This window comes from Mytilus galloprovincialis, chromosome 1 (assembly GCF_965363235.1).
Source record: "Mytilus galloprovincialis chromosome 1, xbMytGall1.hap1.1, whole genome shotgun sequence".
Lineage (NCBI taxonomy): Eukaryota > Metazoa > Mollusca > Bivalvia > Mytilida > Mytilidae > Mytilus > Mytilus galloprovincialis.
The window spans coordinates 69,153,915-69,171,753 of record NC_134838.1 but is presented as its reverse complement, the minus strand read 5'-3'; the positions used below and the strand labels follow the sequence as shown (position 1 = coordinate 69,171,753).

The 17,839-nt window shown below is 29.9% G+C and overlaps 1 protein-coding gene across 1 annotated transcript in view; it reads left to right on the top strand.

Moving 5' to 3' along the window:
* LOC143082635 (uncharacterized) overlaps positions 1-15,484 on the top strand; it is a 54,088-nt gene extending 38,604 nt beyond the window's left edge. The window contains exons 10-13 of the mRNA XM_076258425.1: positions 952-1,023; positions 6,316-6,411; positions 7,793-7,870; positions 13,143-15,484. Of these exons, the coding sequence (XP_076114540.1) occupies positions 952-1,023; positions 6,316-6,411; positions 7,793-7,845 (221 nt within the window). The 3' untranslated portion in view covers positions 7,846-7,870; positions 13,143-15,484. The remainder of the gene's footprint in view (positions 1-951; positions 1,024-6,315; positions 6,412-7,792; positions 7,871-13,142) is intronic.
* Positions 15,485-17,839: the final 2,355 nt, after the last annotated feature.

The following is a 17,839-nucleotide window of genomic DNA, read 5'->3' as shown; positions in this document are numbered from 1 at the left end:
CACTTTTAAAACGTTTTAGTATGCGCCAACTTTCACTCTAATCGAGATAGTAGTCTAGTATTACAGCACAAAAAGAAATATAAATTGAAATGGCTTAGGTCGATAAAAAGACATTAAAACATAATAAAGCAAACATACTCTAAACGAATATGTTTGATAAATGTACTATATAAAACAATATTTAAATGTAGGTGCCGATATATCATAGACTTAACAGATAATAATAAAAAAAGAAGTAGGGAGAGATTTAACAAGACAACACTTACCCTGGATAAAATGGCGTTAAATAAAACAATAGAGACTGGTATTTAGATATGTTTTCTTGCTCGGAATGCTGTAGTAGACATTTTTATTTTACAAAATTAATAAATCTGTTGTTCAGAGTACGAAGACAGAAGTCAAAATGTATCATCATACTAAATACAAAATTGGTACAAATATAAACATGATAAAACAGTGAGACGAGATATAACACAAAAAGGTAAATATTGAATACAATAAATGCAATACAAATTGTGTTAACAGATCACATTAACACGAAAGAAAAATTTGAGAGTACTCAGTTACTGAAAGCTAGTAAAAAGCCAGAAACAATTAATAATAAAATAAAATCATGCATCAAAGACATAAAGATCTTATAAATGTTTAAGATGTAATTTTCAATCTGAATTAAATTTTCAATTGTTGTTCAACGCAACTTAGGGTTTGTTTTATAGTTTTTAGTCTTAGGGCTTCAACGGCAAATGATAAGTTTGATTTTGAGGTATTTCACCGCAAAGCTAAAGTTCATAAGCATTTTGAGTTGTCGTTAGGAAATTATGTGATGTTTCACATTTCTTAAAGACATATGACATATATCAATATTGAGATATTTAAGATCAATTTCTGTTTTGTTTTATGATATAACGGATCCTATTCCTCATTTTTAAATGTTTCTAATTTTCGTTTTAGAAAATCTACTAGAAGAGATAGAAATATTGAAACTAAAGAGGGCATGTGCACAACTTATGATTAAATTTGAAGGTACGATATCAGTTCAATAAATAGTTATTAAAGGTACCATGCTTATAAAGTGATCCGCCAGACGGAACGTCTACCTAAATAAAAAATCATCAGTAACGCTCTGATCAAAATAGTTAGAAAGCCAAACAAGTGTAAAGTTGAAGAGCATTGTGGACCCAAAATTCCAAAAGGTGCCAATTACGGCTAAGGTAATCTTTGCATAGGATAAGAAAAACCTTAGTATTTAGTATACTTTTTCCAAAGATTAAATTTATAAAAATGACCATATTATTGGTATTCATGTCCATAACGAAGTGCTGACTACTGGGCTGTTGATACCACCGGAACGAAACATTAGAAATCCATTTCTGCTAGATGTAAAGATTAAATAATGTTTATATACATTAACTAAAGTTGTCTGTCTTTGAAACAATAAATAATGTTTGTAAGTTAGTAAATTAGAATACACCACAATACATTGACATATTTGAGTTTAATAATGTTTGCCTGTAAAAAGTAAAATCACAAAAGTACTGAAATCCGAGGAAAACTCAAAACGGAAAGTCCCTAATCAAATGGCAAAATCAAATCATAAAACACATCAAACGAATGGACAACAACTGTCATATTCCTGACTTGGTACAACAAATAGTCTAGGCTTGTGTAATTGTTTTTTAAACGAATTGTAATAAATTTAACCAAATGAATCGGATTTAAGTTTATTTTAGATATTTTGAAACAATACCTATATAACAAGTACAGAACATTGTAAACAAAATTGTTAATTGTTTACAAGACAAATATGGTTATGTTTATTCACAGGTTCAACCATGCATGTCGGCATGTGTTCAATATATGTTTGTAAGAATGCTCAACCATGCATAAGTAACGATATGAAACATATTGTGTTTTTTTTGGGTTTTTTTTATTTAATTATGTGTAAGTCATAAATATTATAAAGAAAAAGATATACATGTATCATTTTAAAATTATGATTTATAGTGTAGAGAAATTGTGCATTCTAAAGTGAATGATTTAACTTGTGCAATACATATACAGGACAGCATACAATAGATCAGTAGGAAACTTTAAAAAAAAGTGTATACTTACCGAAGTTTATCAAATAAGTTAAATACAAACAAGATTTTCCAAAAGACCAGATAAGTGAAAGGTATATTTTATCAAAACACATTTGACTAGCAGTTCGAATAACTGATGTTCTTAAACTCTGCTGACTGCCATTGATGATTGCCAAAAAAGTTGATCACAAGATGTAACAAATTGGGTCTTTAAATTAATTTAATACCAAACAGAAAACAATAAACGTGCGGCAAGAAGGTATACCACAAATATCAGGTGCAAAACATTGTACACCATATGCGGATTTCGACAATTAATGTCTCTTCAGTGTTGTTAGGGATCGAAACAGTATTTGGAAGGCCATATAACTTACCTCAATTTAGGATATACTCTTGAATTAAAAGAGTCGAAATAGAATTAACAGTTTATACAAAAGGGAGGAAAAATATAATACAAGCAAAAAAGAAAAAATATAAACAAGTCCAAATTGAAAACAACGGGGATGTGATTGTAGTTACGACATAAGAACATATCCGATCTCATCTTTCTTTCAAACAGATATTTCATAACGGTCAACCAACGATTGATGGTGTCTGTAAAATGTACGACAGGATGATTTTAACTTCACCACTTGAATCTCTTGGTTTGAATTTTTTTTCGGCAGCAATCCTCTTTTAAAGAAAGCAACGTAGGATGTACAAGCCCTTGCATGTCGTATCAAGTTATATACTTCGTATGGAGGCGCTGCTGGAATGTTGCTACACAGAAATCAAATGTTCACAGTTGGGAAGCTGAAATCGTCGCTTTTTTTTGTAAAATTTTGTTTTCAGCCGACCCCTATTTTCAAATTTCCTATTTAAGGTAGCACAATACAAAGATTTTTCATCTCCAATCAGACATCTTAAAACTGATGTAATTCCACTCATCCTTCTTTTAATTTTATAAATGAGGTACCAAAAGAAAGAAGAATGATTAATCTTTCAAATTGTGATAATTTCATTATGACATAATTATTACATAATTCATTGTTATGTAATTAGTTGGTATATTGCGATGTCCATACTTGAATGAATTTAGCTTCTTTGTTCTTCATAGCATCCCGAAATATTTTATAGATTCTTGCACAACACAGTTTGACCTCCAAAACTGTGTCTCAGATTTTTCCTATTGTATTTCATTCTCTCATAAATCTTCAATGAAGTTTGCAACATCAATTCATAAGAGATCACTAAATTCAATGTGGTATAAAATTTGTTCTATTGATGTTTTTGGAAATCTGAGACACAGTTTTGGAGGTCAAGCTGTGTTGTACAAGAATCTATAAAATATTTTGGGATGCTATGAAGAACAAAGAAGCTAAATTCATTCAAGTGTGGACATCATAATATAGCAACTAATTACATAACAATTGATTATGTAATAATTATGTCATAATGAAATTATCATAATTTGAAAGATTAATCTTTCTTCTTTCTTTTGGTACCTCATTTATAATATATAAAGAAGATGAAATGAATTACATCAGTTTAAAGTTGTGTGATTGGAAGTGAACAAATCTTTGTATTGTGCTACCTTAAGTCGAGATATGAGGCAGCCTTAACTTTATCTGTTGTATTCGTTATCTCAAGTTCGATGTGAAAAATGAATTCCACATACAGTACAGCCTGTGACATTCTCTTAATTATGTCCACCCTCTTGCATGGTCAACATCCAATGGTGGCCATTTATTGGGGTATTCAATCTTGAGATGTTGGCCATTTATTGGGGTCATAAAACATGGGTTGATGTTTTAACTTATAATGTTACCTGTTGTAATCAATCAGGGTTGAAGTTTTCAACTTGTATGTTTCTTTAAAATTTACCTGTACAGGTAACTTAGGTTTCTTTCAAAATTGACATTTCACCTTTTTTTGAAAATGTAGAATAAGACATTGTTTTAGTCTTTGTTAATTAATATTATTTTTGATTTTTCTGTCTTTTGAATTTATTCAAATTTATTTTCTTTATTTTTTTAATTGTTTTTATTCATTTTTGTATGATTTTTTTTCTTATTCTTTTAATGTCTTCTTAGTAAGAATCTTGAGAAGCAAAAAGACAAAAATGTCAAAGATAAAGTTATTGACTAGCATTTGAAAGACAACAGACTTTATTTTTTTTAAAAGTAAAAAAAAATTTAATGTACATGATGTTCATTGTATTTAATTGTTTTGTGCATTATTTAATGAATTATCATTAATAATAACTAATAATCAAGTAAGTGATATTTTAAAGAAACCATGAAGGAAGTAATTTTTAGCAAGCCTGTTTCTTAACAAAATAAAATGATCAGACAATATCAATCCTCTTATAATAAATTTGTATAACATCTATTATTATTCAGGAAAACTACAAATATCATTATACGGTTTTAATAGGAAAAAACTATTTTTGGCTATCTTTTTTTTTAAATCTGAAATCATGAGTTAACATAATGGACATGTTGAAGAGACTTATATTTCAAAAAAAATATTTAAAGAAAAAAACTGTCTTGCTTTGCCTTTTTGAAACAAATGTGAACTTATTAAATATGACATCTTCAGTTTGGCTAATATCTATCAGTTAAAAGCCAAAATTTGACAAAATACATAAATAGATGGTTACACTTTCATGGTCTATTAATTAAATCATTTTTTTCTGTGTACATTTATATTGTTGGAAGTGCTGGACTGGTATAATACATATTCTTGTTATACATTTGCAAATATTTCCCTCAACCCAGGCCTTTTAGATAAAGTTAACAATTTCAGGGACTTGAATGAATTAAGACTTTAAAACCCTTGATGAAAAATCAATTTAAAGAAAAATTTAAGAACATTTTTGAAAATAGATTTAACATGTTTAAGAATAAAAACTTTGGTTAAAACTGTATACTCAAATGTGTCACATAGAGAGTTAGTGGTCATAATTTAGAAATAGAAAAAAGTGGACAATATAAAATTTCTAGAAAAGATAGAATATGTAAACTGTGCCACTTGCTGGACAATGAAGACCACTCCTTCCTTAATTGTAAAATGAACAAAACAACTTGAGATAATCTATTTGAAAATTGTTTACCTTCTCATAATATTGACTCTTACTCAAGAACAAAAAGTGAAAGAAATGCTAAATCTTTATTACATGAATATGTTGAAAATATTTGCTCCCTTATAAAATAGTCATTATTAGAACTGAGGGCAGAAACATAAAAAAATCCATGTATTTTAATTTCTTATAGAATTGTTAATTCTTTGCATTATAATTGTTTTTTTGTTTGTTTGTTTTTTGTCACAACTAAATACCATATGTTTATATGACAATACAAATATTATCAAATTTTGTTGAATTAATGAATATTTTGATGTATTTATTCAATAGAGAAAATTGCCTAAATTTTATTTAGAATAAGTTCTAAAGACATCTTTAACATTTGTAAAACATCATTGAATGCAGATAAGTCATCTACTATCATGACTATGATTAAAGTATAAATCATTTTGATTTAAGAAAATTAATTTGAGAAACAACTTTTCAATAGGAAAAGGCATGCATTGGGAAAGTTTGCATTATATTAGAAGATGATATTCATTTATTCTTCACTTACCATAAAGTACATGTAAAAAATAACTTAAATTGATTAAAAACATGAAAAAGGTATAATGTCAAAACAAATAGTCATAAGTCAAATTAAAAAAAAAACAATCAGCTATTTATTCAACTAGTTATATTATTTCATTTATTTTTGAATTTTCTTGTCATAATCACAGGAATTTAATTTCACAAACACATACATGTATATTTTACCTGAGACACATGACCTGTAAGTTATATAATTTTAACACTTCAATGCAGTCAAGATTTCCCTTTATCCTTGACTAGTTTTTGATTAATACCTTGTGTATTAATTAAGCCACAGGGGGTATAATGATGGACATATAGGGCCACCATGGTGGACATAATTTGTATGGCCACCATGAATAAGATAATGTCACAGGTAGTACTGTAGTCACGAAGTTTTGAATTATTTTGTGAGAGAACATCATCTGTATCATACTTATGAAAACGGAATATTCTATTAATTAACGACACAGCAAAAGATCATCAACGTCTCTATATGTCTAGAAACAATTTTGTATCTATTCATATGGGTGATGTTACAAATTGTCTCAAGACATCGATTGTTTTTATTTATATGTATAACATATCTTTATTCCGCAGACAAATATGTGCAACGTAAATCATCGTTACTTTATGTAAAAGTCGAAGTACAAGATGCCTCAATACAATGTATGGTTGCATTTGAAATGACAAGAGGTATGATATCATTGATAAAATTTAAAACATTGAATATTATGTTCGTTTCATTGGAATATTTACTTCAAGTGGTTGTAAATAAGATACATATTTTTTTCGAGCGCTGTTATGTGAATTATGTAGGTGTGTGACAGTAATTGATCTAAATATATTGTTTGTCATCACAGTTTATAAGCTTATTATTACTCGCGTTGCATGTACAAGTGTACGGACTGTCAAGATTTTCATCAAGGTTGAAATTATATACCAGAATTATCAAAACTTCTTCTGTTTTTAAAAGGACAAAATGCCGGAACCCCCCCCCCCCCACCCCCCAAAAAAAAAACAACACTAAACACTTATTATTGATGCAAAGCGCTGTGCTGTCTTGACCTTCATTAGAAACGCTGAAACTATACAAACAAAATGAAAAGATTAATTTTCCCTAAAATCTCACAGGCAAAAAACATAAAGCACAGTGAATTTGATATTTTATCTAATATTGCGTGTTATACTTATACAAAGTATATAGAATTATTAGGTTGGCATTTTTTAGGGGATTAGTTTTAAGAAATCATGATGAAATAAGAGCTACTTAAATATACACAATTGACCTAATTGAAAAAAGAATGTATTAATGTTGAACATTCATATAAAACTTGTTGCTCAATTGTTTTCACCTTAACAAAAAGATATTTTGTGCAAGTCAACTTAATATATAAAAATATAAAACTCGATTGAGCAAGTTTCCTATTTAAATGTGTAATTCTATGTCATAACTCGCATTCGTTAATTAAATATTTTTACTTATTTGAGAAGTTCAAATTCAATATCTTACCATTCTTGTATTTTTCTGCATTTTGCAAAAAATCGCCATACACAAGTGTGAGAAATTTTAGCAAAGTTAAAAGAATGAGGTTAGGGTCAAATAAAAGACACGCTAATAAAATATTCTGCTGCTGGAATTTTGCTATATAAAAATGGAATGTTAACAATTGGGAAGTTGAAATCGTCTCTTTTGTTGTAAAGTTTCGTTATCGACCGACCCTCATTTTTAATTTTTTAAAATGTAAGTCGAGACATGAGGCAGACTGAACTTTATTTGTTGTTTCCATTATACCAAGTTCGATGTGATAGATGCGTTCAGTAAAGTCACGAAATTTTAAATCATATAGTGAGAGAACATAATCTATATAGTCATTTAAAAACAAAATATCTCATTAACGAACGACAGAGCAAAGTATCATCAACGTCTTGAAATATCGTGAAACAATTTCTGTCTTTCAATAGTTCTTTACTAACTAACTGATGTTTCAATATGTCTCTAGACACCGACTGATTTTATTTATCGAAATAACAGATCTTTACTCCTCATATTCAAGCTATTCTAATTTTCTTTCAGATGAGTCTGTGCAATGTGAATCTGAGTTACTACAAGATTCCTTAATACAATGAATGTCTCCATTTGATCCGCCGAAAGGTACGATATCATTAACAGAATGTAAAGCATTTAGGTCCAAGTTAATTGTCATCACAGTTTATCAGCTTATTGTTACTCTGTGTTCGTGTTGCATGTAAAAGTGTACGGACTGTCAAGATTTTCATAAAAAAATATTATAATGCTGAAACTATTGAAAGAGGGGCGTAAGATCCCAGAGGAACAGTCAAACTCGTGAATATATTACTTAAATGATAATAACTAATTTCAATATCATGCAATATCTATTTAAGAAATCAACGCATTTTGAAATCTTAACGAATTACCAACATCGTGTAACACGTGTTTTATAAAGTAGTTCATAAATATTATTTAAAAAAATTCAAATTCTGATTTTTTTTTCATTCTACAAATGAAAAAGCCCATAAATAGTGCCTATACAACAAACATCAACCCAAATCTATATTTAGAATATAAAGGCCGTGTCAACTAAGGTCTGTTTGATTCATGCACTTGTGCACAACTAAATAATATCATAAAGAATCAGAAGCAAATTGTTCTAGAAACGTTGAAATCGTTTTTAAATAAAAAGTATAGCTAGTTTATAGTTGATGTCCATTTTTTTTCAAATTTCTATCATGATGAATAAAATAATCGCCTGTAGTAAATAATATATCCAAAAGAGCACTAACGGTTGAGAATCGTATTAATCGTACCTGATACGTACAAAAAGTCGAGCGGAGATCTCAGATTCCCCAGGAGAGAATATAAGGTCAGCTGTAGCTTGTCTGTAGAATTAATATACATTATTCGTATCCTTATAGCATTTATTAATCTTACATAAACATTCTCTCTATAGTTATATGATCATTGTTAAGCTTCTATGGATAAAATATTTATATCAGTCACTATAAGTACAACGTTAACTATAAGTGAGGTATAGACTATATTAAAGATATACTCATGTTGATCTGACTTGATATTGAACTCACGGTTCATAGGTCTTCTTGGATGCCACTTTTTGAGTGCATGTACGTACTATATATCGGATCTAATAAAATAATGTTAATTGATCAGGTCCAGCTTATTTAAACAAATTACCTAGAAATTGTTAGCATAATTAATTGGTAGGTTTCGTATTCAAGTTAATATTTGTGATATTTTATATAAGTAATATATCATGGTAACTATTTTGGGATTTGTAGTTCTTGACTACAATTGTAAATCGAAACTGAACAGTCCTAAGTTTGCACATTTGCTCATTCATCAATATTTTTCAGTGCCAGGTACATTTTTATAACTCTGCTGTCAACATTGTTTGTCTTTTATTTCATTGTATTTGTACGAAAACCATTCTGTACAATGGAGAAGGCTCATGATAATTTTTATATGACCAATTACCAAGTAGAGATTGTTTAAACTAATAATAATTATCAACTTGTCGTCATGTTATATTATATTGTTTATTTATGTGTTTCTCCGTCTTGTATGTTCTTTCATTTATTTGTAATGAAGTCCTGTCATGTGATGTTGTTATTTTAATGTTATATCTAACATTGTCATTAAAGCGGGAGGTTTGGCTAGCCAAAAAAAGCAGGGTCAACCCACCATTTTTTTTTTAAATGTTCTGTACCAAGTTAGGAAAATGGCTATTGTTATCGTATAGTTCGTTTCTGTTTGTGTTGCATGTTAGTGTTTCTGTTGTGTCGTTGTTCTCTTATATTTGATGTGTTTCCCTCTGTTTTAGTTTGTAACCCGGATTTGTTTTTTCTCAATCGATTTATGAATTTCGAACCGCGGTATACTACTGCTGCCTTTATCTGCTCATCAGTTGTATGAGTTATTGTATTAAAGTCATATTAAACGAGTGACTGGTGAAAAATAATGTTAATCCAATTCTTGAATTAATGCATGTTTGTATCATAAACTTAGTCTTCGGTGCACGATTTTATAATTTTTTACGCAAACATATCTTATAAGATGCTTGATTTTTTGATTGACAATATATTTGTTACGTTCGGAGGACGTGTTTTTCAACAGACTGTCGGCATTCCAATGGGAACAAATTGTGACCCTCTTCTTGCCGACTTGTTTCTTTATTAGTATGAGGCTGACTTCATACAGGAACTTCTTATGAAGAAAGATAAGAAATTAACAATATCCTTTAACTCTACTTTCCGCTATATAGATGATGTTCTTTCACTAAATAATTCAAAATTTGGTGACTATGTTGAACCCATCTATCCTATCGAACTAGAGATTAAGGATACTACAGATACAGTTAAGTCGGCCTCCTATCTTGACTTACATCTAGAAATTGACAATGAGGGTCGGTTGAAAACAAAACTTTACCACAAAAGAGATGATTTCAGCTTTCCAATTGTAAACTTTCCATTTTTAAGTAGCAACATTCCAGCAGCACCTGCATACGGGGTATATGTCTCCAAATCGATACGATATTCCCGTGCTTGCATTTCCTATCATGATTTTCTTGATAGAGGGTTGCTGCTCACAAGGAAGCTATTAAACCAAGAGTTCCAAATGGTGAAGTTGAAATCATCCCTTCGTAAATTTTACGGACGCCATTACGAGTTGGTTGACCGTTATGGAAAAACCGTTTCACCTTTCATGAATGTGGTCTACCGAATTAGACTATTTACCGGATTTGTTATCACTAAAGCAACACGACGGGTGCCACATGTGGAGCAGGATCTGCTTACCCTTCCGGAGCGCCTGAGATCACCACTAGTTTGTGGTGGTGTTCGTGTTGCTCATTCTTTAGTTTTCTATGTTGTGTCATGTGTACTATTGTTTATCTGTTTGTCTTTTACATTTTTAGCCATGACGTTGTCAGTTTTTTTTCGATTTATGAGTTTGACTGTCCCTCTGGTATCTTTCGTCCCTCTTTTATAATCGTCTTTTTTTCTCTCTGTCTGTTATGAAGTGAAAATATGGCAGCTACTTAATTGTCGTGATTTGAAGCCGTAGTTCACCGACTGTCACCTTATAATAAACAATCAACAAAGAAGCATGGATATTGAGCACGTGTATAACATGTACAATCAGATAATAGTTTAATTTAATGACAGATCCACGCATGCGTATTGCGATCACCGGATTTTTACGAGGTGGGTCACGCTAAGGTCTTTTGCATATACGGAAAATATGTCGGCGAATTGCTTCCTGGAAGCAAGCAATTAAAGTAAACGTCTTCTTAATGTGGACTAATTAAAGAATTTTCTTAAGAAAAAAGGTATATGTACATAAGTTTTATTATGAGAACATTTCATTTAGTTATAAAAAACATATGCATAATTTTTTTAATTTAAGGTTTCATATGACTTTAAAAATTACATGTTTTTCTTTTATAGTAATCATTACAACAAAATATAACTCTCAGCCTGTCTTCATTTAAGTACGACTTCTTTATAGTCTTCGATAACGCAAATAACAAAAACAGTTCTGTAGATCATTCGTATGTTTGAAGAAGAACAAAAATCTGTTATAGTTATTGTCCAGTGATGTAATTAAAGAGTAAAGAAACACTGCCGTTGATTGTAAATTCCGGACTTGGTTTGTCAAATCATTCATCGACAAGTTATGAATAGTAACTGAGCGTAGAACTGATAAAAAATCCGTAAGGTCTGTAAAAATGGACTTAAAAAATATATCCTTTTTAATTTTATTTTTGAAAACAAACAACCTAACAATGAATATATACAATGTAAGTTATATGTAAATAGTTTTACTGTATTGTCCAAGTTTAACCTGGTCCATTTTGAAAACAATCTTCAACGTCCTTAGTATGTATACTTTCAGCGAAATAAAGATCCAAAAGCTGTAGTGTCAACATTGTAATACTAATTAAGAAAAATAATGTGTATCTCATGACAATAAATATGTGTATTCATTCAGACAATTACTTAGTTTCCAAATGAGGTATTAAATTTAGTAAGTCTTAATCGGGAGTTTGAATTTACGATTACTCAGATTTGTGTAACAAAATGTTCAAAGTGTACTAAATTAACAGAAATCCTGTTTTAAAATGATGTTGAACTTATTAAAAAAACTAGAACATTGAGATCAAAATGCACACACCTGAATTTTTATCAATTTTCTGTTGCGTGAGACATATATGTTACTGTTCATATTCAATGAAATACATCATTAAGCTCACCACTTAGTAGTAGAGTAGATGTCTAAAATTTAATAAATAACCGTAGCACTTTTGAATACACAAATGGTTGAACTTCATTAAAAAAACTTGAAAGATATATTGCATTGAGTTTTACTTTGTTTTGGTTTTTATATGTCAGAAACTGTGATACTAGTATTATACATAAATAGAAACGGGTATCTGGTTTTATAAAAAGCGCATATATTTAGAATATTGCGGCAATCCCTTCTAAATGTAAACATATATTTGTTATATTTTCTCTGCATTTTTCAACTTCCAAAAATTTATGAAATCACCTGGTAAATTATTTCGCAAAGGATTGTTTATAAATTAATTACTACATTCTGCCAAATTCTTTCATAAATTCTAAGATGAGTTTTAAAAGTTTGGATTTACGGTAAGAAACCTTTTACAAATTAAACAGTAACAATCACTTTCGGTCCTAGACTCAGTCGATAAATATCTTTTGGCATTTTAAGAGATCATGCTTTTCTAAATGTACAAATATGGATATCAGATATGATTGATATGGAGACAACTATCAATCAGAGTTCAAAAGACGAAAAACCAGAAACAGTAATGTCCTGATTCGTTATCTTTCAATTTACGAAAACAAGTATAAAAAGACATTAACCAACGACGACTACTTAAAAAGTTATAACGTCTTTACATTTAATTCATTTTAGTTCGGAAAACTAGTATATTATGTTGTTTTTGGGGAAGAGTGTAATTTCAGACTTGTATAACCCCGCCACATTCTTTATTTGCCTTTCCAAAGTCAGGAACCATAAATATGCCGATGATTTTAAAGCTTATGATACGGTATAGGTTTTGCTCACCGTTTAAACTGTACAGTACCTTTTGTTGTTTACTCCACAGTCTCTAGTCTAAATAGGAATGATGCCAAATTTCATTTTTTATATAACAGTTACGGTTGTCTACGAATCACTGTTGTATATAAGAGAAGTTTGATCACGGTGTTAGTGTCTTTTTTTAAACGTTGCAAGTTGACATGTTAAATACTTATTCATACATCTTAGTATTAAATTATGTACTACCTTCATTTTTTTCAAACGACCTGCAAAATCTTTGTGTTTAAGTATAGACTGAGATAAAACTAACTTATCATTATTTCAGGTAGTTTAAGTACATCTTGAGAGAATTAGTCCGCAACCGATTTATAAAGATACTGCCAAAGAATATTATGGAAAAGTGCATGGTGAAGTATATGTTTATCGGTCAGTGGAAAATCAGTATTTTATATCAGTAAGCGGACAAAAGGTTACAAAAAGGAAGGCTAGTAGATTTTTGTAGTAAATAAAGTGTATGAGACAAAACTACAATGTATACCAAACACAGTTGTTTGTACTCGATGTTATTTGTGTCAAAGTAACATTTAATCACTTTCTTTTAACTGTTGGAATATGTTGACAGGCGGAATGCAAATCATGGTAGAAGAAAAGTAAAAAACGATCATTTCTTTTTAGCTCACCTAATATAAAAAGCAAATGTATTTCACTAATTTGAAATGTATATTTTATAAATACAAATGAATAAAAGGCAATTGATATTTGTTGTGAACAAAACATACTAAACTAAGCGTAAAGCAAGCTTTCGATACATAAAATGCTATTGTTATGTCTCAACTAGTGGCATTATATTATCTGTGCGTTCATGCGTGCGTGCGTCTGTCCGTCTGTCTGTCTGATCTTTAAAATTCTAATGCTAACTTATAGTTTTGACCCCAATTTCACGGTCAACAGAACATAGAAAATGATAGTGCGTGTACTATAGACTCATTCTTGTTTTTGTAAAGATGTAAATAATTTTTTGAAATTATAATTCAACCTTTTTGTATGTCATAATATGGTTTTTATATGTCTGTCAAAGCCGTCTTTATGTTCTGATATACTTTGAATTTAATTGCATTGGTCCTGGTTATGGACGAACCAAAATTGCACAGAAAAATAAAATAAAGAAGAGTTAAATTTCAAACGTCTATTCCTTGATGTGATTAATTAAGACTAAGGATGAATTTCTAAAACTGGCATCTCATATTCAAATCTTGCATGATGAAATTCATCAGTTTTCGTCGACAAAAGAGAAATATACAATGAAGAAGAATCTTCACGGGTCATTGATGTAAACGTCTTAATGAAATATATGTTTCATGTATTTTGTTAGATGCGATTCATATATCGCATTACATATATCATATATAATATTGGACAAAAACGATGCTTATCCTAGTAAACGTTACTCGAAAATGAAATTTAAAAAAAATAGCGTTAGTTATTGTCGAAATGCGCATCTGTCGCAGTTAAACTTGGTACCTTTATTGTTACACACTGATTTGGCTGTAAAGTTAAGTCTCTTATATTTATAGAATTGATTTGTAAAAGACAAAAATATAAAAATAGCTGTTGTACCTGTCAGCTTCAAAAGGACAAAGCGTGATTGTGAAAAGTTGTTTCATGCTAGGCCAAGTTTTGTCAAGATAGATGACGAATATATAAAGTCTTTCTATTTGACGAATAGGAAAGGGTTTCTTTAAAACATACAAATATTCTTAGCCTGTATCGTTAATCCAGGAAGTCGTTGTTTTACCTCACAACGCACATTCAATTGTAACATTGGAGATCGGTAATGTCAAAATTCTAAATAGTTTTATTTGGAAATGAAGCAGTTCTTAATTTGGTGACTTTTTCTTATACCACTTTATATGCATCGGATACACATAAGGTGTGGGCCTTCATGGTAGAGTGGTCTAAATACAACACAAACAACAGTTTCCCTGACATAAAAACTAACCTAACAGTTTCCAAAATATTAAAAAGTGTGAAAAAGTATACTTTGTATAAAAGTGACACCTAATATCCACGTATTCCAACATCATTCCGAATTCCGATAGCAAAAATCTTATTCGAAAGACTCCGTATACAAACTATTAGTATTTTATTGTAATTATATTACAAAATATTGATCACATGATGGTAGTTTTACTAGACTTGCAATTGCTTTACATGAATCCATACTTTGTATAAAAGTGACACCTAACATCCACGTATTCCAACATCAATCCGAATTCCGTTAAAACATAACATGACATTCAACATCCACGAACTCCCAGCAATCAAATGTCATTTATATAATGATTATTTATTTATGCAAGAGTATTAATACTCTATGGGCTATTCGCCTATATTTATACAATAAAATTTGGAACTGCTTACATCAATCCAAACTTTGTATAAAAGTGACACCTAACATCCTCGTATTCCAATATCCGACAATTAATGTCTCTTCAGTGGTGTTAGGAATCGAAACGGTATTTGAAAGGCCATCTAATTTACCTCATTATGTATATATATATATATATATACATGTTTTTTTTCCATTTATATACTACATGTGTTCATTCTACTTGTCTATATTGTAATATGATTTGCTGTAGATTTTATAATTTTACTAAATATTATATCAAAGATTATGTTTTGTGTTTTCGTTCATCCCAAAAACATATCTGAATATGCAACAAACATGAACAAACATGTGAACCTCTAAAAATGACAGAGCCTTAACTATTATATCGTTATCAAATAAAAGACATTCATGTTATTTATCCGTATATATAGACAATAATAGCGCATTTCCCCGTTTCTAAGCCTCATCCTCATATCGTTGATATGTCAAGTCAATGCACTATTATTGTCTTTATACTGCAATCTAAAAAAAAAACATTTTCAATTGTTGTTTAGTGTGTTAATGTTATTTATTTGATTTAAATATTGGGAAAAATCCCCCTTTAAAAAGGCCTCATATCACACAGAGAAATATACAACACGATAAAATGTACATCATTACCTGTTGAAACCGCAATCAATGTTGAACGACTTCGTTTGTTTACAGACTAAAATATCAACAATAAACATAAAACATAATAATGTATAGGTTGCAAACAAAAAATATTAATAAGTGAAATATGTTTTCCCAAAAATTGTAAAAGAAACAAGTTTGAGTCGTTAAACGCATCGTTGTTTACATTGGAAACAAGAACAGGTTGAAGAGTTCGTATGAATAATTAAATATAATTTCGACAATTTCTATTTAAATATTCATGAGGAAATGTAATATCAGGTCAGTGACTGTATATGACATAGATATATACGGTCAACGCATTTTGACTGCTCAAATAGAACGAGTGCAATATAAATATATATAATTGATCAGCTTCGAGATGAAAAAAACAATGAGCAGTTGTTGAAAGCAGTCAGATGTGTTGTTTAATACTTTTCTCAATATGATTCATACTTAAAGTTTCATGAAATTAAATGAACACCATCAAACGAACAAAATAACGACATTAAAAAATAAAACAGATTTTATGAGATTTGGTTAGATAAACTCATCATAAATACCAGGACTAAATTTTGTATATACGCCAGACGCGCGTTTCGTCTACAAAAGACTCATCATGCAGTGACGCTCGAATCCAAAAAAGTTTAAAAGGTCGAATAAAGTGCGAAGTTGAAGAGCATTGAGCACCAAAGAAGAGAGAAGGATTGTCATGACCAATATCGATAGCATTGCAGGTTCTTGAATAAAAAACATGTTAAGTCTTTTTTATGGTTCGAAATCTTGTTTTCATTTGATTATAAATTTATTTGGGGTTCAATAATTTGATTCAAGGGTTGGTCCATGCAATTCTATGCTCAGTTTTGGAGCGGCATCGATTAAATGATCAGACAGCGTACCTCCCATTTATTGACACAGATCTTTCCAAATACCAGTTGTGAAGTTTAGTTTAACGTATTATAAAACGGCCAGTATTGTGTTATGTGGCAGAAATTATGTATATTGCGTATACGGAAATAAGTGCAATATTTAATGAAGTAAATATATAGTGACCCATACATCTTATTGATGTTACAAGTGTAATACATTTCAATATCAAAAAGAGAAAAGTTTAAATAAAGTGAAAGTTTAGATTAATTCAAACTGAAAGTATTTGATGTTCCAAGCAACGTCATAGATCTTGGCCGCAAACAGAGTGTATGGTATTAGCTATGAATGAGACATTTTGCTGATTTGTTTCAATTTATATTAACTAACATTTTATAAGTTGTGTTTATTTTTTTATTTGTATTCATTTGCATGTTGTAACTATGTATAGTTTTGTTTGATTTTGTTCAGTTTAGTTTGAGTAAAATATTATTTTTGCTTGTGTTTCTATGGATGTTGGCCAACTGACAATCCGAGTATCCTACGTCTTTACAATTGTCATGAATACCTTCATCCATTGGGATAATATATATAATTATTGTGAAATGAAAACGGTAAAGAAGCAGAAAACTTCACAGTATTTAAATATTATATAAATGACCTTATAAATACCACTCAATATGGAATAAGCTGAAACAGGATACCAGTAAGCTCAAATAAAGCTTGGCATATCAAAAATATATAATGATTTAAAGTCTTCTCTCTTTTGACAATTAACACCATACAACTACAAGTATAGGAAGTACATAACTAACGAATGTCAGCTCTGTTTGTGTCATTTGTTGCTTTGGAGCGTACCATACTCACTTGTGTAGATCTTTGTGTGTTTGCATGTTCTAAAAGCTTCTTCAGTTCCTGAGTAGCTTTATCAACTGATCCCATTTTGAATCTGAAACGATAATTATGAAAATAGTATAATTGACAATGAGAAAATCCTCATCTAGATATGAGACCAATAACGTAAAAGTCAACTGTGACGAAACAGAAAATTTCCTTCAAAATATAAGTTCCAAGTGTTCTGTAATATTAATTCAACTGGAACACATATTACA